General features: G+C 40.1%; 1 protein-coding gene across 1 annotated transcript in view; it reads left to right on the top strand.

Annotated features, from left to right (window-relative positions):
* The window catches only part of ehmt1b (euchromatic histone-lysine N-methyltransferase 1b), a 28738-nt gene extending 5590 nt beyond the window's left edge, over nucleotides 1-23148 (top strand). Inside the window, exons 2-26 of the mRNA XM_073477925.1 lie at nucleotides 6385-6475; nucleotides 6568-7076; nucleotides 8804-9107; nucleotides 9252-9400; nucleotides 9638-9793; nucleotides 10191-10262; nucleotides 10368-10470; nucleotides 11371-11508; nucleotides 12663-12940; nucleotides 13439-13671; nucleotides 13802-14017; nucleotides 14125-14207; nucleotides 14360-14466; nucleotides 14623-14745; nucleotides 14963-15064; nucleotides 16963-17067; nucleotides 17158-17312; nucleotides 17439-17606; nucleotides 17839-17983; nucleotides 18108-18185; nucleotides 18393-18508; nucleotides 18759-18845; nucleotides 20744-20822; nucleotides 21016-21191; nucleotides 21725-23148. Coding sequence (XP_073334026.1) covers nucleotides 6385-6475; nucleotides 6568-7076; nucleotides 8804-9107; nucleotides 9252-9400; nucleotides 9638-9793; nucleotides 10191-10262; nucleotides 10368-10470; nucleotides 11371-11508; nucleotides 12663-12940; nucleotides 13439-13671; nucleotides 13802-14017; nucleotides 14125-14207; nucleotides 14360-14466; nucleotides 14623-14745; nucleotides 14963-15064; nucleotides 16963-17067; nucleotides 17158-17312; nucleotides 17439-17606; nucleotides 17839-17983; nucleotides 18108-18185; nucleotides 18393-18508; nucleotides 18759-18845; nucleotides 20744-20822; nucleotides 21016-21191; nucleotides 21725-21914 — 3963 coding nt within the window. The 3' untranslated portion in view covers nucleotides 21915-23148. The remainder of the gene's footprint in view (nucleotides 1-6384; nucleotides 6476-6567; nucleotides 7077-8803; nucleotides 9108-9251; nucleotides 9401-9637; nucleotides 9794-10190; nucleotides 10263-10367; nucleotides 10471-11370; nucleotides 11509-12662; nucleotides 12941-13438; nucleotides 13672-13801; nucleotides 14018-14124; nucleotides 14208-14359; nucleotides 14467-14622; nucleotides 14746-14962; nucleotides 15065-16962; nucleotides 17068-17157; nucleotides 17313-17438; nucleotides 17607-17838; nucleotides 17984-18107; nucleotides 18186-18392; nucleotides 18509-18758; nucleotides 18846-20743; nucleotides 20823-21015; nucleotides 21192-21724) is intronic.
* The last annotated feature ends 1869 nt before the right edge of the window (nucleotides 23149-25017 follow it).

A 25017-nucleotide genomic window follows, 5' to 3' on the forward strand; every position in this document is an offset into this window, starting at 1 on the left:
ATACTCCAAAGAATTGGTAAGCATCCTACTGGACTATGCACACACTGTAATAAACTGGGAACTGTCAAATATCAGAACTAATTGATGGATTTTTTTTGTGGAATATGCTAAGAGGGACATAGAAAGTACACAGTCTTCTGTATCTTCTCGTATTATTTAAGAGTAACAAGACTAAAAGAGACAATTGTAGTCCGTTGCCAAAGGCCATTAAGACTCAAAGAAGTAGTAAACTTGTTGATTACTAGTTAACTAGCTAAGTAGTTCTCCTCCTGCCAGTGTCAAAACGGAATTGTTGTTCACAATGTAACATTACTTAGTGAAAAAATACTTTACGTCACCGTCGATAGATATTACTGCGTCTTTTCGGATATTAACGTGTCGTTTTGTTTGTTTGTTTTTTTACTGCTCCTGCTGATTAGCCAGCCGGTGATTGTAAGTGATTAGAACATGTGTTTCGTTTTAGTCAGCATTTGGTTCAGTTTGCCATTTGCTAAGCATAGTCATACGCACTATACCGATACAAAAATCCCTTTTCGTCCTGTAGGTGTCCCTAGGAAGGTCTCTGTTCTTCCCAAACACATTTTCAATTGCCCATGAGATGACTGGACGTTGTTAGTTTAGAGCTCTGGCTAGTAGTATTCACTTGACAAAGTCGCTAACAAATCTTTATTAATGAATAATAAACTGTACCAATCTCTCTAAGATGTAGGGAAGAAAGAAGTTTCAACTATAAGTCACACAAGGTATGATGAGGGCTAAGAATAAGATGGATAGCATTTCCACACATCTGATTTAACCCTTTTTTTGTGGGGGATCCAATGGGCAAGCCGTGCCTTTAGCCATGGTGACAGGCTTGGGATTTTGGAATGACTGGAAAAATGTACACTCCTCCTAGTGGCAATTCAAACATAAGTTAGGAAATCGTAGGAATGTATGTTATTGTGCTTGACAGCTTTTTGAAGTCAATCGTGAAGATATTCACGATTATCCTGATTTATGATTATCCTGATAATGGAAATTTACCATTGTCATCTTTTCCAAAAATCATGCTCCGTGATAACATCTTATGTTGTCTCCTCATTGAGATTTTGACCTGATGATGGCGCTAGTTGAAAAGTTAAGGGATCAACAATGTTATTAGATATTCATCCTCTGGGGACATTGAATATACGATACGATACAACTTTATTGTCAGCTTACACTGAATTTCATGGCAATATATCCAGTAGTTGCCAAGACAATTCAGTCTAAACCAAAAATGTTAAATGCATCTAGTGGAAAAAGTAGTGAATCACCAAGATCAGTTGGGAGACCACAGTAGGGCCAAATAACACTTCACAAGTTAGCATGGCTACAGACTAGGCTTTTTAATACTATGTCATCTGCTTTGCTTCAGCATTGTGGCCCTTTAACCGTGAAGTAAGACATGTCCATCTCGAGTTCAAATCTGTCCAAACATGTTACAGACCAACTGTGTTACAATTCATCGGAGTCCAGATAGAGGCTCAAATGGGCTCAAGCATTTGTTTTGCTATAGTTGAAATGAGTTTCTAATTATACTGTTGTGGGCTTCAGGTTTTCTTGTTTACAGGCTGATTCTTTGTTATTGTTAGGTAAATGTTCTTTCCTCATGGATGACCTCCTTTTGTGTCGTGAGGGCGTTGCATACTAGCTCACAGGTGTGTTAAACTCTACTGTTATTGTGTCCTAACTTACAATGTTGGCTTCTCACCGCTGTAGTTTACAGTATCTGTCTGACTTTCTGCATCCTTACTTTCTTGCAGCTCTGTCATGGCCGAAGACAAGAACGTATTTCCCTACTTTACTGTGCATTCAGTCCTGAAAGTTGGTAAACCTGAGCCTGTGTGTCAGCACTAGGTTGATTGTTATTGTTCATTCTGAAATAAGAGAAGCTGCCAATATCTCTACATCTACATTCCAATGTGTCTGAGATGTTGGTTAAGTTGTGAGAGAATTAATGTGAAAATCATCTTCTAGTAGACCAAATACCAAGAGACCACATGCAGTACAAAGACCTGACAACAATAGAAAGCCTTTGTTAAGATGCATTATGCTAAGTTGGTATTGTACATTTATATTCACGCAGTTTGTACTGAGCACAACAGAATACTTGTGTTTATCTGTTCTGCTCCTTTTGCGGTTTAATTCATCCTCAATGGCAGCTCAGTCTGTTACTTAATTTCTGTGATGTAATATCTGTTGCATGGTCTGGCAGCGTTGTGTTTTGCCGTCTTCACTGGCCCGAGGCTCAGTGGAGACAAAAGACTGTCCTGTTGAGAGGTTGGGCTGTGGCCTGATGTCTACGATTGAAAACGTTAGGCTCCCCAGGCTCTGCATTGACATCCAGTTTACTTTACTTTTTCTTTTTTTTTTTACCTGTACCAGTTTCCCCATTCTCTTAAACTGACTCACAAATCGGCTATGAAGCTCTTTCCCCCTGAGCAACATCAACACATTAATAGTAGTAACAATTGTACAAAGAAGTAGCAGAAATAAAAGTGAGTGAGTGATTCTGAAATATTAGCATAAAGGGTGAGATGACAACCTTAGTAGGGCATGTGTTAAACAGGATTTTTAAATGCACTTCTCCCGGCTTGTTGGTATACAGTAAGGTAAGGAGTCTGCTCCACTGGATGTCTTCAGTGGCAACAAGGTCTTCCAGTTTATAGAAATGGAGTGGGTTACAGTTTGAACCGACTGAGCATGCTCTGTGGAGACCCTCTGAAGAGGAGGACCGACAGAGGGAGCCACCAGGTCACATGACTGACGAGGTGAATGTGCATGCGGGGAAAGAAAAGGAAAAGAGGAACAGTCTGTTCGACACGTTCTCGTCTCTCTCTCCCTCTCTCTGTCCTCCCTCTTCCCTCTCTCTCCCTCTCTCACACACTCTCCCTCACACACTCCCTCTCTGACGCCTTCTTCTCCTCAATGGAGGCCATGAGAAGAAAGCAGGTATGATGCTTCCTGGAGGCACACAAGGGAAAGACATGTTAGCTTTATAGTCTTCACCCTTGGTTGGCTTTGAATGGTCTGAGGAGATGCATAGTCTTGCTTCTCAGTTCATTTTAGCCATAGTAAAGTTAAAATCAATTGTTTTGAGCTCCTGCTGTCTTCTCGATGAGATAGTTTCTCATTTTGTAGGATGCGCTTCTCGAGACAGTTGCTGCTGCTTTATCAGCAACTGATGGCTCTTAATTCTGGAAGTCGAGGATTTAATCTCATGGAGCAATGTTTGTTTTTTTCTTAGTATCAGTGCTGCTTCATCAAAGATAGATTTGAGTGCGTCGTGTTGGATCCTGTTGTAGGAGAGAGCTCCTCATGGATAAGAGTAACTGCTGTATTTAGAGCAGTCACAGCAGGGTAAACATGATGTGACATAAAGATTGAAGGTCTGACTTCCTGAAGATCTGAAAACTACCCTACGAGTAGTTTTAAATATCAGATCCAACCTCCTTTTGACACATCTTTGCTTTTATCCCTCCTGTATGTTTCCTCATGGTCAGGATATAATGAGGCCCCTGGGAGTTGGAGGTATACGTAGTCTAGGTTATGTGATCAGGAATATACTCGAACATAAGGGTGTGGTGACTGTTTATCAATCTAGAGGTTGCATCTCAGTCTGCGATGGGAGCTTCCATGTTTACGTGCTTCAGGATTTGAGCATCTGAGCAGTTTTCTGGCTGAGGGTCAGGCCTTGCATGTGTTGATCAGTCAGTTTGCACAATCAGTCACTGGAGAGGTAAATGATTGACATATTACTGTAGTTTATTTTTAGATTTTATGCAAAGCAGGCTCAAGTATTTTGTGATTTCTTCATTTAGATAGCAGACAGTCGGCAGGTGGCAGAAAAAGAGGGCAAAGAGGCATGTCATTACACGTCAGACACAGACGGGTTGTTGCGATCGCACTGTCTGCAATTCTTTTTTTTTTTAAGAATACGCAAAACCAAGAATTTTTCTTTACCACATTCTTTTCTTTTCAAAGATTATTAACTGGATAGGAAAATACTAAACAATGAATTCTGCTGCACAAAAATCAAGTATTTTTCTGACCATCTGTTGAAGAGGAAATCACTCTTCAGTGAAACCACTTATAGCCTATAACTGCTACAGTTTAAGGGATCATATAACAAAAAATGTGGGACTCGTTATCAGAAAGGCAACTCGTTCATTGTTCTCTCCCCTTGATCTCTGGGTGTTGGCATCTTCTCATTGGCAGTGTAACAGCTGATTGTATCATGTACTTTGGCTTTTTGTTTTGGTAGCTCTTACTTGTTTTTAGGTCTCCTGCAGTACTTTCTAAGATGGGTCACATCACTGTGAACATCCAGGCCTTGTCACATACCACGCTCACATTATGCTGTAAGGACTGTGAATAATGGATGCATCAGAATCTTTTTACCAGATATAATATATTAAGAGCTTATTTCTAACAATGACTAAGCTTATTTGCAGTTTCAAAAAAAGGCCTGATCTGGAATTTTAACTGTGAACCTGGAGTCATATTTTTACAACCATTGCTGAAGCTTTAGTCTATTCTAATTTCTTTCCATTTTTTAATCTGCTTCTTAAGGTTCCTGATCAGGCCTCAGAGCCTTGGCTTAACATTTGGAGCTTCTCTCAGCACTTCCCATATCCATTTCCATGAGCCTCCAGACCCCTACGTTCCCCATCTAGTGGAAATGCGCTGCAATGGCCACGTTGTGTCAGTAAACAATCTGGTTGCGAAATGGCGGAGATCTGCAGACAGCCTTCTCTGCCTCCCTTCCCCCCCTCTCCTTTCAGTCTCCAGTCTGTATGTTCCACTTTCCACCACTAGGGGGAGGGATGAGGCTGGTGTGCTTTTTGTTACTGGCTTTCCTCAATCCATGAATAAAAAGGGGAACTAAAGGAGTCTTCTTCTCCTCACCCTTGCACGTGCTCATTAGATTCCTTGAGATCAAACAGCGCAGAGGACTAGATGTTCTTTGGGAAAACACCCTCAGTCATTGTGCTCTCAGCTCTTGGCCTGACCTTGTTGCTGTTTGACAAGGTGCATGGTCGTGTTCGGCTTAGGGACTCAGGAGCACGTTTTTGGAGAATGATTTGGGAAATCTGTCCTGATGGCTCATTTAGTTGTGGTCTCTGGTTGTATGCAGGTTTCAGGACACAGGCTGTCTGTTTAAATTGAGGATTCGAGAGGAGAATTTAAATAATTGAATCAGTTTTCAGTGGTCTTTGCCTTTTGCTGGTCTTTTGATTGTCTTATCAATACCTGCTTTTACAACTCACTAGATAAGACTAATCTGTCTGTACAACCACCTTTATTCTGTTTGGTGTGAGCCTCCACATAAGGTCGAGGAGAGTGCAAACCTTCCTTCTCAGTCCGAGGTATGCTGCTCTTCAAGGTCAAACTGACCTATGACCACTTTCCTTAAACATTTGATCTCAAAAGTCACTTTAGTGTGAAGGGGGTCGTGATGTTTGTCCCTCGGGCCTCTCTTGTTTCTTTTGGGCTCATTTTCCAGGAGCGTGCATGAGGTTGGCAGTCTGCTCAGGAGGAAGAAACAGGATTACATTTCCTGGTGTTGCCTCTTCAACTGCTTCCTCCTATGGGATGTAAAGATGGTCTGTGGGTGGTTGTTATTTCTTTTGAAGCTCTGGCAGTGCATGCACTGCTCTGCTGGTTGGCTATAGCATAAAAAGAGAGAAGACTGACAATGAGAGTGAATGGGGGTTGCCCTCATTCTCTCAGCTTACTCTATAGTCTTTGAATCTGATAAAAAAACATTACTGAAAAGCACAAAGAAAGAGGTTTCTGCAGAGCACTCAGTGACTTAAACAGACACACACTTTGTTTTTCACATTTAGAAATTTGTGAAATGATTGGTTAGACGGTCAGCAGAAAAGAAATAAACAGCAGTTCTATTTTCCTCAGTTTTATGCATTGTCTTCTAGAGCTGCAACAGTTAGTTTAATTGAAAATGAATCTGTCAACTATTTTTTCAGCTAGAGGAGGAAATTAGTCTTGTTTTGGCAGATCAAAAGTCTAAAATCCCCAAATGTTAAGTTTACAATGACATTAAACAGACAAAAGTGGCAAATTCTGTGTGTTTGGGATTTTTGCTTGATAAATGACCTAAACAATGAATCAATTCTGAAAATTGTTGACAATAAACTTTCTTTCAGTCGAATAATTGAATAATTATTTCTGTGCAGATGTCATGAATGGAGTATGTTTTGGTTTTACTTATACAAACCAAGCACTTTAAAAGAGGCCACTCTGGGCTTTGGGAACTTGTCATAGGCTCAATGAAGATCAAATAATTGTTAGTTGGAGCTCTAAATTAGATTTCCCCTGATATATGTGTTCTCTTTTCTACAGCCCGCTGGTCTAGCCATAGGCAGTGTGGATAAGGGTGCCTCCACAAAGAAAGAGGAACTCAATTCAGCAAGCAACGGAGAGGAGATGCCAGGTACTAGTCAAATTAAACTTGAAAGCGCTTCATTTATGAAAATGACTTGTTTGCATTTTAAGTTCTAACATTTTATTATTCTTTGTCCATAGATGGTGACAAAGACGTAGCAGCCAGACTGGCATCCTCACCGGCAGCAGAGGCAATGCTTAACGGCACTGAACGTGACGACACGAGGCACAAGAGCCCATCAAATGGCTCTGCAACAGGCAACAACAAGACTTTACTGCTGGTAAACGAAAATGGCACGTCAGACACGGAGCCGCCGCACGCTTCAGTTACTGGAAGCAATGGATTTATTCTCACTAAGCAGCAGAAGGAAGGCGGCTCTATGGCGTCGCCGGGTTTGGGAGTTTCCCCTCATAGGACTAACTGGTTGCCTTCGGGCTCACCGACAGGGGGACACATGAACACACCCCTCCATTCCTCTGCGTCTGGGTGTGCACAGAGTTTAGGTGCACTAAGGACTGACCCCAGCACAGGGACAACACCAGACACTAAAAATGGCACAGCATCGCCTCCTGCACCAGCTTCAGCACCGGTCACAATACACAGAGCGCGCAAGACCATGTCCAGACCTGCTGTCAGCCCGGCACAGAAGGTAAACCATCAGAATCCGGTGGATTATCAGCAGCTCACTGGTGTTTTCTGACCCATTATTGTCTCTTTTTGTGAGGGTGATATACTTGAATCATTAAATAAGTAGATATGTTACAATACCATTTTTCCTTCTTAATACCGATTGTGATACCTGAACTTTGTGTATTAGTGGATAATAAGTACTGATCAGACACCAGTGTGTACGGATTTGCTCAAAGTTACACAAATCACATGGGATTTATGGAAATTGGCTTCTTGCAATTGGCGATTTGTGCAGGATTGAGGAGGGACGCCTTCCCCCTTCTTCGCAAAATGACCAAAATGCATCCCCCTTATTCACCTGTCATCCCTCTCCAGCCCTCAGAGATCACTAATAGGAAGACTGGGTCAGTTATAACTGATAAATTAATAAAAAATATTACATTTTGACAAAGCATTTCTGTTTTAAGGAATGGAACTTTTCTAGCCTTTACAGCACTAGAGGCCCAGGAAACTTGCAGACCTCCTGCACCGTTGTAAATCTCTCATGTGGTGTTACTAGAATTTAACAATTCGCCTACTAGGTACTTGTGCAGTAAAACATCAGTTAAGATGCATACAGTTGTACAGGATGCTGCTGGGAAGTAGCAGCGTCTCATTCCTAATAATAAATTATGTGGCATCACATCGGTGCATTGACTTGTATACACACCAATGCTGATTCCAGGATCATAGGGAGTATCGGAGGCCTTGGAAAAAGCCCCATTAAATAATGTAATGATTAGAGGATAAGATTAGACAAGATAATCCTTTATTGATCCCCAGAGGGGAAATTCAAGTTTTAAGTATACACTAAATGACAAACGTATTTGGACATTCTAAAAATATAACACCCATGTGTGATTATCGAACTTGTCATTCCAAACCATGGGTGTTAATCTTGCTTCTGTAACAGCCTGCACCCTTCTGGGAAGATGTCCCATCAGACTTTAGCCTGGCTGCAGAGATTTTCTCCCATTAGAGCATTAGTGAGTTCCAACACTGATGTTGGGCGATAAGACCTGGCTCATAGTCAGTGTTCCAGTTCATCCCAAACGTGTTGAATGGGGATAAGGTCAGGATTTTGTGCCGGCCAGTTAAGTTATTTCATAGTAAACTAGGAAAAAACCATTTCATCATAGATCATGGTTTGTTCATGAGGGGCACTGTCATGCTAAAACAAGAAAAGGCCTCCTCTAGATTGTTCCATGAATTTTAAGAAGAACAACAACAACCGTGTTGTCTAAAATGTCATTGTATCCTGTAGCATTAAGATTTCCAACAATCAGAACTAAAGGGCCAAAACCATGAGAATCAGCCTCTGATCAGAAATACACAATACATCCACATAGTAGATGTATACAAAATCACATATAAAACGATGAAGTTGCTTGATGCAGTGAATAATGGTCCTAAATTTAATGATGCTAAATTTTCATGTGATACCCCAAAACCCCCCCTGCCAAATGCGTGCACCTAGGCCTTACACAAACCAAGGGAAACACTAATATTAATAAAATCCAGCTGAAATATTTTCTGAGCTGTGCTTTTCACAAGAGGACCTTGTTTACTGTAAAGCACAGGGGTCAGTGTCTTCTTGAAGCAGATTATGCAGTCGTGTGGACAAAAAATCTGGGTGAAAATCAAATGATTCTGTTCATGTCTGGTGGTGTAAATTGGTAAATCCTTCTTGGTTTTTGTCACTCGCAGCTTCTTAACAGGGAATTAAGAGAAGCAAAGAGTGCCAAAATGGAGAAAATGGAGACTCACGTTGCACCTGAAGCTCAGACATCGTCGCAGCAGTCCTCCGCTCAGAACCATCTACCTCAGACTCCATCAGATATGCCGGCTTTAGCACAAACGGCCTCAGCAGCTTCACCAGCGCCTCCTCCACCTGCGGCTCCTGTGGCTCCTCCGACTCCTCCGACAGAACCCGCAGCACCTGTGGCTCCTGAAGCTCCTGCAGCACATGTGGCTCCTCCGGCTCCTCCAGCTCCAGCCAAACTCCATTTAGGTCCAGACAGATTCCATTACCACAACACAAAGTTGTAGAAAAAAGCCTTTGTTTTTGGGTTTCAGTGAAAAGTAATCAGTGGATTAGAACAAAGCATCATCTCTTTTTTTCTGCAAATGTGTGTGTTATTCTCTCATGCTGTAGGCTCTTACTCAGGAGGGTTTTCATCCCGGAAGAAGAAGAGGAGGATGGGGACATACAGTCTGGTTCCCAAGAAGAAAACCAAAGTGCTTAAGCAGAGAACTGTCCTGGAAATGTTTAAGGATCTCCAACAGTCTGCCAAGAGTCCGCAGGTCTGTGCACCTCAGAAAAGAGACTTTCTCAATTTTTCTCCCACGTTTTTATATTCAGTATTAAGTCTCTGAGGTAATGTTGAATACATTTTTAAGCACATTCTACTCTTGCACGCTTTGTGAACTCTTCATGAATGTAGTCAGATGGTGTTGATACTTGCTCTGGACACATTTTGTTTATTTTACAGCATGTTTTGAGATTGTTATGATTACCTCCAGTCCTTTCTTGTCATACAGACTAAAGAGGTAGCAAACATAAATGGGGAGAAGGTTGAAAATGCATCTGAAGAGGAAGAGTCCGAGGAGGTGGAGTCTGAGGAAGAGGAGCGACAGCAGCCAGCAGAAGAACCTGTCAGTGCTGCCCAGGAAGCAACATCTGAACCCATCTCTCAGGTTGGAACATAAAGCAGTGGTTTTATTATCCTGACATTACACAAGTGAAACTTTCTATTTTATGCAAAGTGCAGAACATAAAGGCCTGTTGAACTGATGTATAATTTATTTTTATTGTGAGCAGAATGTAGACGGATTTATTCAAACTTTTGATAAAAGTCAGGCAGCAACTGTTAGATGGCCCTTTGGGAAAGAGTCAAATGTTTTATTTTAATTTCCCAGGTGGGCTTATTGTCAGCTGACGAAAGTTAAACGTTCTTGAGATATAATATCGAAGACAATAGTTGAATTTCCCTCTCAAGTATCACTGCGTGACTCTAAGGTATTAGAGCATATCCTGTTTTGACATGTCATGTTAAAGGCTGCTAATGAACTCTGTTTTGTGTTTGTGGTGGAGGCTGGGGACGAACAGGAGTCTGAAGAGTCTGGGGAAGAAGAGGGAGAGGAGGAGGGCACAGAGTCCGACTTGGTAAGACCCACTATCATTACTCAACATAACTGCTACGGAGTGCAGTTACATTTAATTTTTTTCACCTCTCATTGTAAATGACTTTCTGGTGTCTGTCTGCCTCAGAGTACAGAGTCCAGTCTGAAGAAGAAGTTGAAAAAGAAAACAAAAGCAGACAGTGCCTGGCTGAGGCCGTCCAGGAAACGAAAGAGGAGGATAAAGGCCAAAGGTGATCCTGTCACGCAAACCTGATAGAGTCATTAACCTGCTCACCTGTGCTCCATGTCAGGAGGAAAAATGCTAATGTTGTTAGCAAACTTTAAACTTATGCTTGTCTTTGAAAGAATTTAGAAGTTGTTTTTTTTCCTTTGACACTTTAAGACTTTCGTTCATCAGTTTAACTCACATTCCAAACTATGTTAGTAATTTCAGAAATTAATTAATTCCTCCACCCTTAAATCTATTGAGATTCAACTGGGACCTGACATCAACTCCTATTGGCTAAAAATGCACAAAAAAACTAATTTCCCTGGATAAAATTCAAATTATCATAACTCAAAACTGAAAATGAGCTCTAAACTGCATTAGCTCTTAAAGTTTAGCACAGTGAAGCTCTGATTACATAATGGTATTACATATCAATATTGTATGCACAATACAATTCAAATATATTATTTTCTTTCTACTTGGATGTTCAAATATATTGTATGGAGACTTTTCCTGCAATAATAATGAAAACATTCCTGCAGAAAGTCTATCATGTTTAATGTTAATTTTCAGATTTGTTACTACAATAAACTGTACAAAAACTCCATCTGCCTCGGTCAGTTACTAAACTTCAAATTAAGTAAAGCCTTTCTTTACTTTATTCAGAACTTTATTATATGAAGACTTTATGAAGAAATCACCTATCCAAACTCAGCTGCAGCACCATTTTCCCAAACAACACATTTATCAAAACCTTGAGAGATCATGGTGAAGTCTGTCTGTCAACTCAAACACTAAAATCCAGTGATAATTTACATTTTTATGGCATTGCTGCTCAAAGCTTTGTGTTTTCTTTCTTTTTGCTAAAAGTTCATGGTAAACAGTGAAGCATTTTCTGACTGATCACTGTCATTTTGCTCAGAACCAGAGGCGGTGGATCAGCCTCAGGCTTCATCTCATGACCAGGCAGGCGATGGGAAGGAGTACACACAGATTCCCTTACCTGAGTCGGTCAACCTCAACAAGCCCCAGGAGCCTGCAGTCTCCTCACAGAACAAAGGTGAGCTTAGAGGAAATGAGGAAACTTGGTACAATGGTAATAATCCATCCTATGTGTTCTATCCACCATTGTCACTAAGTTGTGCTTTTCTTGACTTTACCATACCAGACTCCTCTAAATCACAGACTGTGGCTGTGTGAGTCGTGTTTTATAGTTATTTTTAGGGCTCTGTGTAGACATCTGACTTCACTGATATCACTGGTGCACATCACTGCACATCCCATGCCAATTTATAATGGATCCAGTCAAAATGATCTCTATTGTATTTCACCCATGGTGGCTTTAAGGAGCTGTCATGAAATCAACTGCACAGATTAAGAGAGTTCAGGCACAAAGACGAAAGACGAGCAGTTATCCAGTCAAACATATGGTTCTCTAAATGAAATGCGATAGATATTTTTTACAAACCTGTCCACAGATATTATCATATTGTATATCAAATGAAGCCCTTGTCATACCCTCTTCTCTCACTCCTCTGGTATTTGGCCTCTCTCTTGATTTTTGTTCAAGAAAAAGTAAAAGACCATATTCTCTTAACAATGTAAAGTTACTACATGAGCATATACAGCACATCTGAATGTCAGGAAAAGCTGGGCACAGCTCAGTGTCTACAGACTACGTACTGCCTGGTACATCACACAGATCATTGTCGATTCCAACAAACTTTTCTTTTTCAAGATATTTGTCGTTTATCTCCTGATATCACAATGCATCTTACTCAGAACAGCAGACTATTTATTTGTTATGCCGATCAGAAGGGTATCATACTTCAATCCTTTGTTTGCTACCAACCAAAATGTGTTTGAAGCACTGAGTACTAAGAATTGTCACTGCTTATGTTTCGACAAACATACAAAACAAACAAAATGAAGTTTGTCTTGTCTTTGTTAAATACAAAATACAGTTTTGTTGGAGAACATGTTTATATTTGAAAGTAAATTAAGACTGAAAAATATAATATAACTGTCAAAATAGTGTCAAAGAATTAAATGGCCAGCCTGTCTACCGGTCAGTGGCTTTGGGGGGTGTTATCTAGTGAAAGAGTGACATCAAAGCCAGCCTATCATTTGGGGCATTGAGTCCTTCTGCTAATTTAAATGAAACAAATTTAAACTGATATAGAGGTAAATAAATTGGACTTTGTCTCTCTGCAGACACTTCGATGTCAGCCATCGAGGAGGCTCAGGAGCTTCCGCTCTGCAGCTGCCGCATGGAGACTCCTAAGAGTCGAGAGATTCTTATCCTGGCAGACAGGAAGTGCATGGCCACAGAGAGCGTTGATGGACAGTTGACCCGCTGCCAGATCGCCGTCCTGAAACATGAAATGATGCGTCCCTCCAACTCTGTACAGCTGCTGGTTCTGTGCGAGGACCACCGCAACGGCATGGTGAAGCACCAGTGCTGCCCTGGCTGTGGCTTTTTCTGCAGGGCCGTGAGTACACAGTCGCTAAATCAATTTCATTTTGTCTCACTGGAGCATGGGTGGTAAGATGAGTTGTCCATTATTCATATGTCACTACCAAAACCAGCACCTACCTTATGGTGCTCATTCAACAGACAACTGTGTTTAACTGGCTGTGTTTTTTTTTTTTACCAAGACTGATTTACTGCATATCAGGCAGAAAAATGCAGAAATGTATCTAGAAAATGTTCCCATTCTGTGGTTCTAGCTTCTCTCATGTGAGGATTTGCCATTTTCTTTCTCCTTATATGTTAAAAAAGAAAAGGAAAAAAAAAGATTATATAAAAGAGAATATTTTTGAATTGTTTAACAGGGCACTGCTCTGGGAAATTGTGATATACAATTTCACCATTTTTGTACATTGTATAGATGAAATAATGATAAAAAAAATAATCAAAAAACATTGATAAGACTAATCATTAATTGTGGCCATAAACTCACAGAGACTTGCTGTTTTTCGTTGTGCAGGGGACCTTCATGGAGTGCCAACCAGACATCAGCATCTCTCACCGTTTCCATCGTGCTTGTGCCTCGGTGCTGAAAGGTCAAAGCTTCTGTCCCCACTGTGGAGAGGAGGCCACCAAGGCCAAGGAGGTCACTATCGCCAAGGCCGACACCACCTCCACCGTGCCCACTGTGCTTGCACAAGGACCTGCTACGCCCGGGGTCCCAGAGGGCCGAGCTGACACCACAACTGGCAGGTAAACTACCAACTGTGGTGTATTGAAGGGTGTATGTTGATAATATTGGTAGCATATTGGTAAATATGCAAGAACGAAGTAAAGACAGCAACTTAAAAATATTTTTTCTCCTTTTTGTTTTTGTTTTCAGCTCTTCTCGACTGGCCGTTGGGGCTGAAGTCAGCGGCAGGGCCGACAGCTCGCTGCCCATTCGTTCTTCACATGGACTCGACACATCTGCTGTTCCTGGATCGTCCAGGAACTCAATACTCCAGGCTGGGACGGGAACAACAGAGCCACCTACAGTTCATCAAGGGCATCCTAGAGAGACACTAGAGAGCATCCTAGTAGCTCTGGACACAGAGAAGTAAGTTCTACTACCACAGAGTCATTTTTAGTAAGATGAATGACCAAAAGACTTAGATACAACCCAAAACAAGCACTCAAATTTTTGTTCTTGTATGTTTCGATCAGGCCCAAGAAGCTGCGATTTCACCCCAAACAACTTTACCTCTCAGCCAAATCGGGAGAACTCAAAAAGGTCTTCCTCATGTTGGGTATGTTAACTCCTCCAGTGCCTCATCTGCCCTGTTCTTCATAAAAGTGCTCTGTTCCATTTTTTTTATCTTGTTGTACTTTAAATGCATCTAACTTTTGTTTCTATCCAGATGTTTTTAAATAAATGGTTTCCTTCTCCATTTCCTTTCAGTGGACGGCATCGACCCAAACTTTAAGATGGAGTCTCAGAACAAACGCACTCCGCTCCACGCTGCAGCTGAGGGAGGATACAAAGATATCTGCCATATGCTTGTACAAGTAAGATAATCTTTCAGCGTGCTCTATAGTCACTCCTGTGGTAATACATTTTATATTTTAAATGGAAAAAGTCAAACAGTTACTCTTAGAATTTGACACTGAAGGATTTTGGCAATCTCTTGAGTAACAGTGGCTCTCTGATGTTTGCCTCTTCAGGCCGGTGCAAACTTGGACATGTGTGATGAAGATCAGCGAACGCCACTGATGGAGGCCTGTGAGAACAACCACATGGAGACGGTCTTGTACCTGCTGAGAGCTGGAGCCAGTGCCACGCACAAGGTAAACCCGCAACTGGTTTCTTCAGGGTATCATAGACTTTCATCAGCCGGCTACAGTGATTGGTAAAACCAGACTGAATTTTTGGGCAGATGTCATAGAAAAGAAAGAAAATCGAAAGGAACTGATTTTATTCAAGATGCTAAACTGTGGATATTTATTTGAAATTTACCTTGAGAATTTTGAATCGGTCAATAATTGGATTGTCTGCTGCTCTCAGGATGTTGAAGGGTTCACGTGTCTCCACCTAGCGGCGAAGTCTGGCCATTACAACATTGTGGAACATCTTCTGTCCACAGGATTGATCAACATTAACTGTCAGGTCGGTAGAGTTTCATATTGTCCTTTCAGTGTTTTGATCCCCTCAGTGATCTCAGGTATGAAGAGTTTATTATAGGACTTTTACATTAGTAACTGTGTTTGTGTGTGTGTGTGTGTGTGTCTGTCTGTTTTTCTTCAATATCATCATTTAGTAGCAATTGTTGTTCAAAACCCCTTTCTCATTACTAGCTGATAACATGACTGGCTGTCTTACCATACATAGGTGCACGTGCTGTTCTTAAAGTTGACATCATACAGCTGATTGTGAATGATGCAGAATTCAGTTCAATTTTGCAGACGGCTTACCTGGCTCTGTCCAAAGTAGGGATGTGCACAATTAGTCGAATAGTCGTTTAAACGTTGCTACCCTTGCTAGTTGGCACCAGAAATACTAGTCAGCTAAACTTCTATTGTTATTTATTAATGTACAGATTTGAATAACATACTGACATAATTTGCATTGGAATGTGATTACTTTCTAGTCAAATGAGCATCTCCTGCTAACGTTAACAGTACCAGTTAACTCTTGTGTCTTCAATGTGTTTATGTATGATTGCGTTCAACTGATAAAAATGCTCTCGTAATTAGTGTGTTTCCTAAAGATTATTTGTTTTGTTGATTGTTTTCAATAAGTCTTTTTTTCATGTTTAGCAGGTTAGTTAGTTTGCGCTCAGTTTTGACTGTTTGCTCGACTAGTCTAAGTTTAAACTTTTGTTCAAAAGTCTTGGAAGTTAGTTGTTAACATAACTAGCCAGAAGGTAACAGAATCTGCCTTCCAGCACCTCTAAAGCTTAAAAATGAACAAGTTATATCTCATTTGTTTAATCTGTACACAAACAAATGTAAAAAAAGTTGTGGTTTTCCAGGGAGGTATGGGCTGGAAATGTTTCTTAGCCAGGTGCAGTGATGGAGTCTTGTCATTTTAGTAAGAATGAAAGGTAGCCACATCTTTAAATGTTGATTTGTATGCGGTTTTAACAAATGGGATGCAACATGCTAATTAGCTTAGAGCCCGGCTAGCTGTTTCCCTCTGCTTTCAGTCTTTATGCTAAGCTAAGCTGAGCTAAACTAAGAGGCTGCTGATGATAGCTTCATATTTAGCTTACAGACATTGTGGTATTGTCATTATCATCATTATCATGAACCTCTTGACAAGGAAACAAAAGGGGCATACTTCAGCTAAACTATTGCACTGAAATAGCTTCAATAAATTGCTTCATATAACAGGTCCAACCTGGGTTTAACCCTTTTTGATGAATATACTGGAGAGATGATCTTAGGTCTGTTTCCATCAATGTTCTCAACAAATGTTCAAATAACCTCAAAGATGCCATTTACAGAAGTAAAATCTCCATCAGCAGGCAAGGTTCACATTCAGTTAACACTGTTTTATTCAGATGATTTGTTTACTACAGACTGTTAAAACACTAGGCTCTGAGCACAGACAGAACAGACAAAAAGAACCGATGATAGACTAATGATTGAATGAATGATTGAAGAGTGGCTCTTTCTGAAGCACTTAATGACTTTGTAAAGTTGTACGAATGTTCTAATCGTTTGGATACGTCCTCCAAATGCACTCTGATGCCAGTAAATTAGATATAGAAAGAACTGCACTGCGTCTGATGTGTCTTTGTTTGAAATGTTTGACCTTGCTGCAAGAAGTTAGCCATTAATACAGCTGTGATGTAATGAAACAGTCTGTCCTCTGGTGAACCTTTGTTCTAAGAAGGCAACACTGCTGCTTCATATTTGAATATAGTTGCCTTTTAGAATTGGAATAAAAACATTGTTTTTCTGTTAAGGTGCTTGTGGAAGTTTTCAATATGATGTTATGTTTTTGATGTTTCAGCTGATCAGTGATCAGCATGCTAAGATAAAAGTCTTGTTTTACCTCAGGATGATGGAGGCTGGACAGCCATGATCTGGGCAACAGAGTACAAGCATGTGGACCAGGTGAAACTGCTTCTGTCCAAAGGAGCCGACATCAGCATCAGGGACAAGGTTGGTAAAGGAGTCTGTCCTCTGATTGACATAATGTACAGAAACATCAAATATTATATAATTGTTGCCTTATGATGTTTTGTGTCTTAGGAGGAGAACATCTGCCTTCACTGGGCAGCATTCTCGGGCAGTGTGGACATCGCAGAGTTGCTCCTGAATGCCCACTGTGATCTGCAGGCCGTCAACATCCACGGTGACTCTCCTCTGCACATCGCTGCTAGAGAGAATCGTCTGGACTGTGTCACGTGAGTTTCTGCCTCCTAAGAAAGAAAAAAAAACCAAACAAGCCAAAAACAAGAGGATTGAAGAGCAACTTTGAAAATTTGTTCAGAAGTGCCTTGTTGTTGCTCAATAAAATGTGGTCTCCTCAGGCTTTTTCTCACTCGAGGAGCAGATGTGTTTATGAAGAACCGCGAGGGAGAAACTCCTCCAGACTGCTGCAGCCATAACTCGAAGGCCTGGGCAGCCCTGCAGGCCAACAGAAGGGAGAGGGACGCAAAGAACAGCAGGCTCAATGCAGAGCAAAATGTCCTTCACAGGTTTGAATTATTCCATGCTTTACCTCTCGGAAAAAAACACTGTGGTAATGTGGGAAATGATATAGGTGGAAAGATAAAAATGCAATTCATCTGTGGATTAAAAACTTTTCAGCTGGCAAAACACTGCAGTTTTGACCCCAGAATTGTTTCTTTTTCTGCTAGGATCTCTGCATAAGATTTTCTTGATTTTTGAAAACTGACAGCCCCTAACCACTGTCTGCTCCGTTTACAGTGACATAGCTCTGGGGCAGGAGCGAGTTCCTATTCCTTGTGTCAACTCTGTCGACAGTGAACCTTATCCAGACAGCTACAAATACATCCCTGAAAACTGTGTCACCTCCCCCATGAACATTGACAGAAACATAACACACTTACAGGTAAGTTATAATCCATTTCATCAGGTACATTAAAGGACACCAAGAGATTTTTCTCTGTGCTTGGCAATGTGAAGTGACCAGTATTATTTATTATTTATTATCTCTCTTTATCCACTGCCAACAGTACTGTGTTTGTAAGGAAGACTGTTCGACAAGTATCTGCATGTGTGGACAACTCAGTCTGCGCTGCTGGTACGACAAGGTAAGAATAGATGCCTACACAGACAGACCACACTGCCTTCTTTTAATAAGATGTGTCCGAAAGTAGGTAAACACCTGAACAAAGTAAGCTTTTATTGGAAGTAAGGGTCCTTAAACCATTAAAAACAGCACAATACACAAAAGTATGTGTGCAGGGTGTCTATATACCATGTAGTGCATAATATTTATGTATTTTTGTCACGTTTAGACCGGTCGTCTTCTCCCTGAATTCTGCCGTGAAGAACCTCCTCTCATCTTTGAGTGTAACCATGCATGCTCCTGTTGGAGGACCTGCAAGAACCGCGTAGTGCAAAATGGACTCAGGTATTCAAACTTTTATTATTATTAAAGAAAACTTCATTTAACTATGGGCAGCAAATTCAGATGCCAGCCACAGCTTTAGAAAACGTACTGTTGACAACCGCTACACTGGTAGAACTGTGTGAAGAAGCACTATTCAAATGTGTCTTAACTATCGAGCATAAATAAGTCTATGAGGTGATAAAATGCAGTTTTAATTCAATCTGCAGCCGCACATCCTGTGTAAATGTGTGTTATGGTAAATATCTTCCAGGACCAAGCTTCAGCTCTTCAGGACCAGTAAGAAAGGCTGGGGTGTCCGCACACTACAAGACATACCACAGGGGACCTTTGTATGCGAGTAAGTCCCAATTACCAATAAAACTGTTTGTATTTCACAGTTCACCTTGCGTTTCTTTTTACAGGTGGATATTTGATTGTAGCCTCAAAAGACCACAATACAAGGCAGCCACAGCTTTGCATCCTTGCATATCTGTCAGTGATTTTTAAAATGTATTTATTTTTTAATTTATTGAGTAATCCGAACAGGCATGTTGTGTCACTTTTCCCGTAATGTGATACACCTGCTACTCTCACATATGAAGTGTCTGTACCTTCTGCCAGATGGTAGCAGCTTAGTAGCGCAGTAGAGAGACATAGCTATCAGTTCTACTTGTGTTCAGTAGTGCTGTCGATGTCACTGAGGTGTTTTGCTGATGTCACTATACTGATAACGTATGCTGACTATTTTTGACAGCTTTTTAAAACAAGAGAAACATTTAGGGTTCTGCGTGCTATTTCAAAAACCTGTTGCAGTGAAAGTACAGTCAAGAAAATTTTTGCCCCAAGATGTCACACAATCTGTACAGCATACTCTAATCTAAATTTAAAAGTATTCGAAATTCTTTTTAAATTGTCAGCGCATCCCGTGAAAATACTGTCACTGCTCGCAGACTTCCTTACTCTGTCTGTGGCTCTCAGCTTCAAGTCCATTGGTTTCTCCTGAAGATGTAACGTTTGTAAACCAGCCACTACTATATAGTTTCATTTTTAAAAAGGCTCAGTAATTTCCTAAAACAGCTCGTTACTGTAGCTCTTAGTAAACATCACTCAAACTGAGGAAAATGGTTCATATACTTGGGAATGTTTTCCGCAGCGGATTAACACACCTATCAGAATCAGGTTTATTGCCAAAGTTTTCACATACAAGGAATTGTCCTTTGTGTCTTGGTGCATACCAAACACAAGAAAACATGTGAAAAGTACTGCAAAAGTCAAGAAACATCAATGGAAAATACAATTTCCAGACAAAATAATGCACACTGACAACTACAACACAATATGTATCCACAACATTCACAACCTGACTTTTTTTAATGCATCATTAAAATATATAATTTAGGATATATTATGTAACATTCCTGGATAAAAATGTCTAAAAAACGACTAGACCTTTGTTATATATTTTGTTGACTTCTGTACTGACATTATCCAAAATGTTTCCAACAGTGTTCAAACCCACTGAAATCCGATCTTTCTTTGGGCAAATGTCTCTAAAATCTCCAGGGAACATCAGATGATGCCAATGTGACTAAACGTAACATGAATAAAACTTTTATACAGTACTTGATCTGTGAACATTTCTGCATTTCAGCTTTGAGAAGCCATGAGATAGATGTATGTTTACCTCATTGGTTTGTGTGCTGTTTTGTTTTCTTGGCTTTTTTTGTGGAGCTAGTCTGTTAATATGATGTCAGTCACGTTTTGGAGCAAACCCACAGTTATTACAGAGAAATAAAGACATTTCATTTAAGCTGTCTGTGTAAGGAACAACAGTGGTAACAACAAAGTGCTTATAATTGTTACTGTTTCTTGCTTGTTGAAAAGATTTAAGGGATGTATGTACATCAAAACCAAATTATTAAGCTTGATTGGAAAATTGATGGCTTGATAAACTGAATTTGACAGTAAAATATTTTAGTGCCGAGACATCTACTTACTCGTGATCTTTCAGTTTTGAATAATGTGTGGAGTTATTTTTTAAATTAAAAATAATCTTTCGGTGAAATAATTTCTTGCCAGGTTTACCAGCAGGGACCTTAATTCTTTGAAGCGCAGTATCTCACAACTGCAGTTCTCTGGAAAAAAAAAACCTTGTAATTCCGCGTTCATTAAATCTTGGCATGTTGCAGAAGGCATTAGCATTAAAATGTTTCAGCAATGTCAGCAGCTACTGACGGCTCGTCTGCCTTTGAACAGGTATGTAGGTGAGATCATCTCCGAAGCAGAGGCAGAAATGAGGCAGAATGATGCCTACCTGTTCAGCCTGGATGATAAGGTAAAGTACATCATGCTGGATCTTCTAAAATGGATACAGGCGTGAATGGAAAAAATAATTAAAACCTTCACTCTGATTATTTTCCTGGTGACTATTCGGTTTATTTTCAAATTAACTCCTAACTTTGAGTTCTTAGAGTTTTCTTCCCTGACAGAATTCTCCTCAGCTAAATTTTCGTTTATCTTCCTTCCAGCCACAAGATCTGTACTGCATTGATGCCCGTTTCTATGGCAACATCAGCCGCTTCCTCAATCACATGTGCGACCCCAACTTGTTTGCCTGTCGAGTGTTCACAACGCACCAGGACCTTCGTTTCCCACACATTGCCTTCTTTGCCAGTGAAAGCATCATGGCTGGAGAGGAGCTTGGGTAAGACTTTTTTTTCTTAACCACTTAAAGACATCATTTCTTTTTTCTTGATCATCATGCCTGATATCAATATTGATATCTGAGAGTTTTAAAAATGTGGTGATGATGATGATATGTTGGCTGATGTCATCTTAATGGCCCCTAATATCATATAAATTAATGATTAGGTAAACTGTTGTTGATAATGATGATGTACCACAATTTCCACTCAGTTAAGTTTCAATAGGATATAACATGACTTAAGTCTCTGTGTACTATAATACTACGTTTGATGCCATTGTATTCTTTTTCTCCTGAAACTGATATAGTTTAAGGTTACTGACACAATTAAAGACCTAATTGTTATTTTGTTGAAGGTGTAAAGTTCAAGGTTTTATAGATTCTATAAAATTATAGGTGAAAAAACATTAACTTAAAAAACTTTTTAAAAAAACTTTACTTTTTTAAAAGAAAAGTAGATAAAGTTTTGATAAGTAACAGATTCACAGAAGTATTCGTCTAAAATCCTTTGCTTTCTCATCCTCTTCTCTCAGATTTGACTATGGCGACCACTTCTGGGAAGTCAAAAGCAAGCTGTTTAGCTGCGAATGCGGCTCCTCCAAGTGCAAGTACTCGTCAGCAGCCATGGCGTCGCTGCAGGCGGACAGCACACCTGAGGATCAGCAGCAGCCCAGCGCGTCACCTGACACCAGCTCTTCCAACAGTCCCTCCAGTCCCTCCTAAAAACCCTCCCCACACAAAGCTTTGCTACATGTACACATGACTGACGGACACACAGGGGATGCCTGTCTCTGTCATCCTTGAACTTTGAACTTTTATCAGTAAACTTGTACTATATATCCACTTCTGATTACAACCACGGACCACTGACCTTTGTGAGAACCCATAAAACACATGAAACCAGATGCACAATCAAATCATGGATATCTCGCTGCTCCTTTATTCCACCTTGTGTAACTTGAACAGCAGGGGGCAGCGACAGCACACACGTCACAGGGACAATACAAACAGTCTTTACATTTCATACATAAATTTAGTGGGAAGGAAAACTGCGCATTTTGTCTTTTTTTTTAAGATTGATTGATATTGTTAAATGGCTTTTCTTGAAGAGTCATGATCAAGGAATTTTAGGGTCGGATGAGGGTATCTTTTGCAAAGACAACCTCAGCATACAGCTGGGTGTAATTTGTTGACCTTTGTGGTCATTTATCATCAACCATTCCAGCAAAACTAGCTGATAAATATTGAATTATGTTTATGCCACTTCTTTGAGTCACGTCATCTTTGTTGCAGTGTTTGAACTGACATGTCCAACATTTGCCACCATAGTTCAGAAATTGATTAATTAACTGAAATGATGTGAAAGACAGAACCTGAGCAAAAATTGGACTGTTTGTTTAATCTGCTACACCAGTGAGTATAGATTGTATGACACAAAGATGCTGTACCATTCCTCAATAATGAGGTGTTTCAAGTTTAAATAAATTGGCTGATCTTTTTACTAAGCATGTTTAAGGGGATTGTCACGAGTCAGGTATTTTGCCACAGTAGTTGAAGAATTGATTTAACTGAAATTGACTTAGAAAACAAACAAGAAAATGGTGCTGACAAAGGTTTTTACTTTTGTTTTCATTTTTATTACCGAAGTGAACATAGTTTGTAAAATAAGAGAATGTTTTAAGTTTTTTATGTTTAATTTTAACTCCAGTTTTCTAATCGTAGTTACTGTAGTTAGGCTGTTTTTAATTTTGTTTCATGAATTTGCCGACAGAAGCCAAACCCGTCTTTTTAAATGTTGTTAGTAAAGCAGTGACTGTTGTGCAAAGTCTTGAAAGGTATAAATGAAAAAAAAAAGGTTATAAAAATGCACTTCCATTCTGTTCTGTTACATATTTCTGGATCGTGAACCATCCATCTAATTGGTTGTATCTTTTTCAATAAATTTACTACTAATGCATTTATTCTGATATGCTTTACTTGTTGCAGTTTCTCTTGGAAGGCAAGCCTGTTTGCTTCAATGTTGCATAAACATGTTGTGGAATTTAAATATTACATTTCCACTTTCTCCAGCTCTGTCATTTTGCTGATTTTCTTCAAGTCCAGGGGGAGATTGCTTTATAGCTCCTTATCTTGTCAACCACAAACAAATTACTGAAAGATCTTCAAACTGAAGCCTGCAGTAAGTCTGACCCTATACGAACCGAGCAGCAGCTCAGCTTTGACAGACGGGCCCAGGGCCCATCGCTGAAATATTTGCGCAGCTGTGGCATCTGAGCCGCTGACACTTCCCACACTCCGTTTGCCTTAATGAGTTTAGACTTTCAAAGCCTCTCGTTTGTGCCGTGATTTTTAAGAGCTGCTGAACATTTCAAAGTGATAGAGGCTACAACTCAACAGTGGTGGAAGAAGTAGCAATACCACAATAGTTAGACTTACTCCATTACAGGTTAGAATTCTGCATCAATTCCAAACTACACAGGTTTTAGGACTAAAAGGTACTCGAGTATCGAAAGCCAAGTTTATATAGCACAGAGCTAGAGCTTTTTCAGGGTGTCTGCAGGCCCTTTTTAAATGTCTTGGCCTTAAATTTTATGAATATTAAGGCTTTAAAAGTAATTAAAATCTCCTAAATTTGATGCCATACTTGCCGTAAACAGTTTATCTAATTTAATTCATCAATCTTTTAATTTCTTTGTGTCAAAATGAGTTGAGCTATTCTGTGTCAAAGTCCACATTTCTGATCTTACAATTCTTTAAACCTCCCACTGAACCTAGTACTGTCTCTACTTTATACTTTGTACTTTTGTACTTACTTGTTGGTATTGTTAAACTAATTCATTCAAACAACACTTACACTGTGTATGACAGGCTCAAAATCTCAATCTGTAGAGTAACAGGTAAGCAAAGCTCTTGGAGGAAAAAAAGTATAACCGAAGTAAAAGGTGCAATATTACCCTCTGTCTTTGAAAATAGAAATATTCATCTAAAGTACAGTACTTCTACACTAGTTGTGTACAGTAGCTGAGTAAATGTATTTCCAGTAGTTCCTTCCCACCTCTGCAACTAAACTCAAACAAGGAAGACATTTGTACAAACAAAACTGCTGAAGGAACAAACATCTTGTGGATTCGGATTCAAAATGTCCCCTGATAGTATGAACAGCAGGAAGTGTTTTGGCTGTGCATCTGCAGGCCTTTTAGGTCTCATAAACTGGCCGATGATTGCTCCCTTCCTGGTTACGAGGGCGGACAGCAAAAACAGAGTCGATAATTGAATCAGAGAAATTTCTCCTTGAGCAGTGAAGACGGCTGTTCTGATAACGAGCTTCTTAACTGGCAGGACAGGAAGCAGCCTTTCCGCATTCCAAGGTGGGAGAAACTTTTTGTGTGTTTGGTGCCCCTGCCCTGGTGCCTTACAGGAGAGCATCCTGCAGGCACACATACATAAACTGTGTGACGGACGAATAGTTGCTTCATCCCACCTTTCAGTTGGATTTACCTCAGTTATCCTGGAGAGCAGATATGAAGAGAACAGTTCCTATCAGCTCAAGATGGGCAGAGAGACGATCCACCGTGGTGTATGGTATGTTAATTCTGGTTCTTACCACCTATGTTTGCAGTTGTTTACATTTCTTTATTGTATTAATAACCATTAAGGGTGTAAATCCTGATTAAAGGCACCCATGTTTAGTGGTATCTTAAGTCAGCGAGGGTCAAGGCCTCCCTTCAAGAAAAGTCTCAGAGGGCATAAAATGATTAAGGATGGAAAAACAGAAAAAATACATTTCTGCAATTCAAAATGATGTGCATTCATGGGTAATAGAGTT

This window comes from Pagrus major, chromosome 12 (genome assembly GCF_040436345.1).
Source record: "Pagrus major chromosome 12, Pma_NU_1.0".
NCBI classification, from domain to species: Eukaryota; Metazoa; Chordata; class Actinopteri; order Spariformes; family Sparidae; genus Pagrus; species Pagrus major.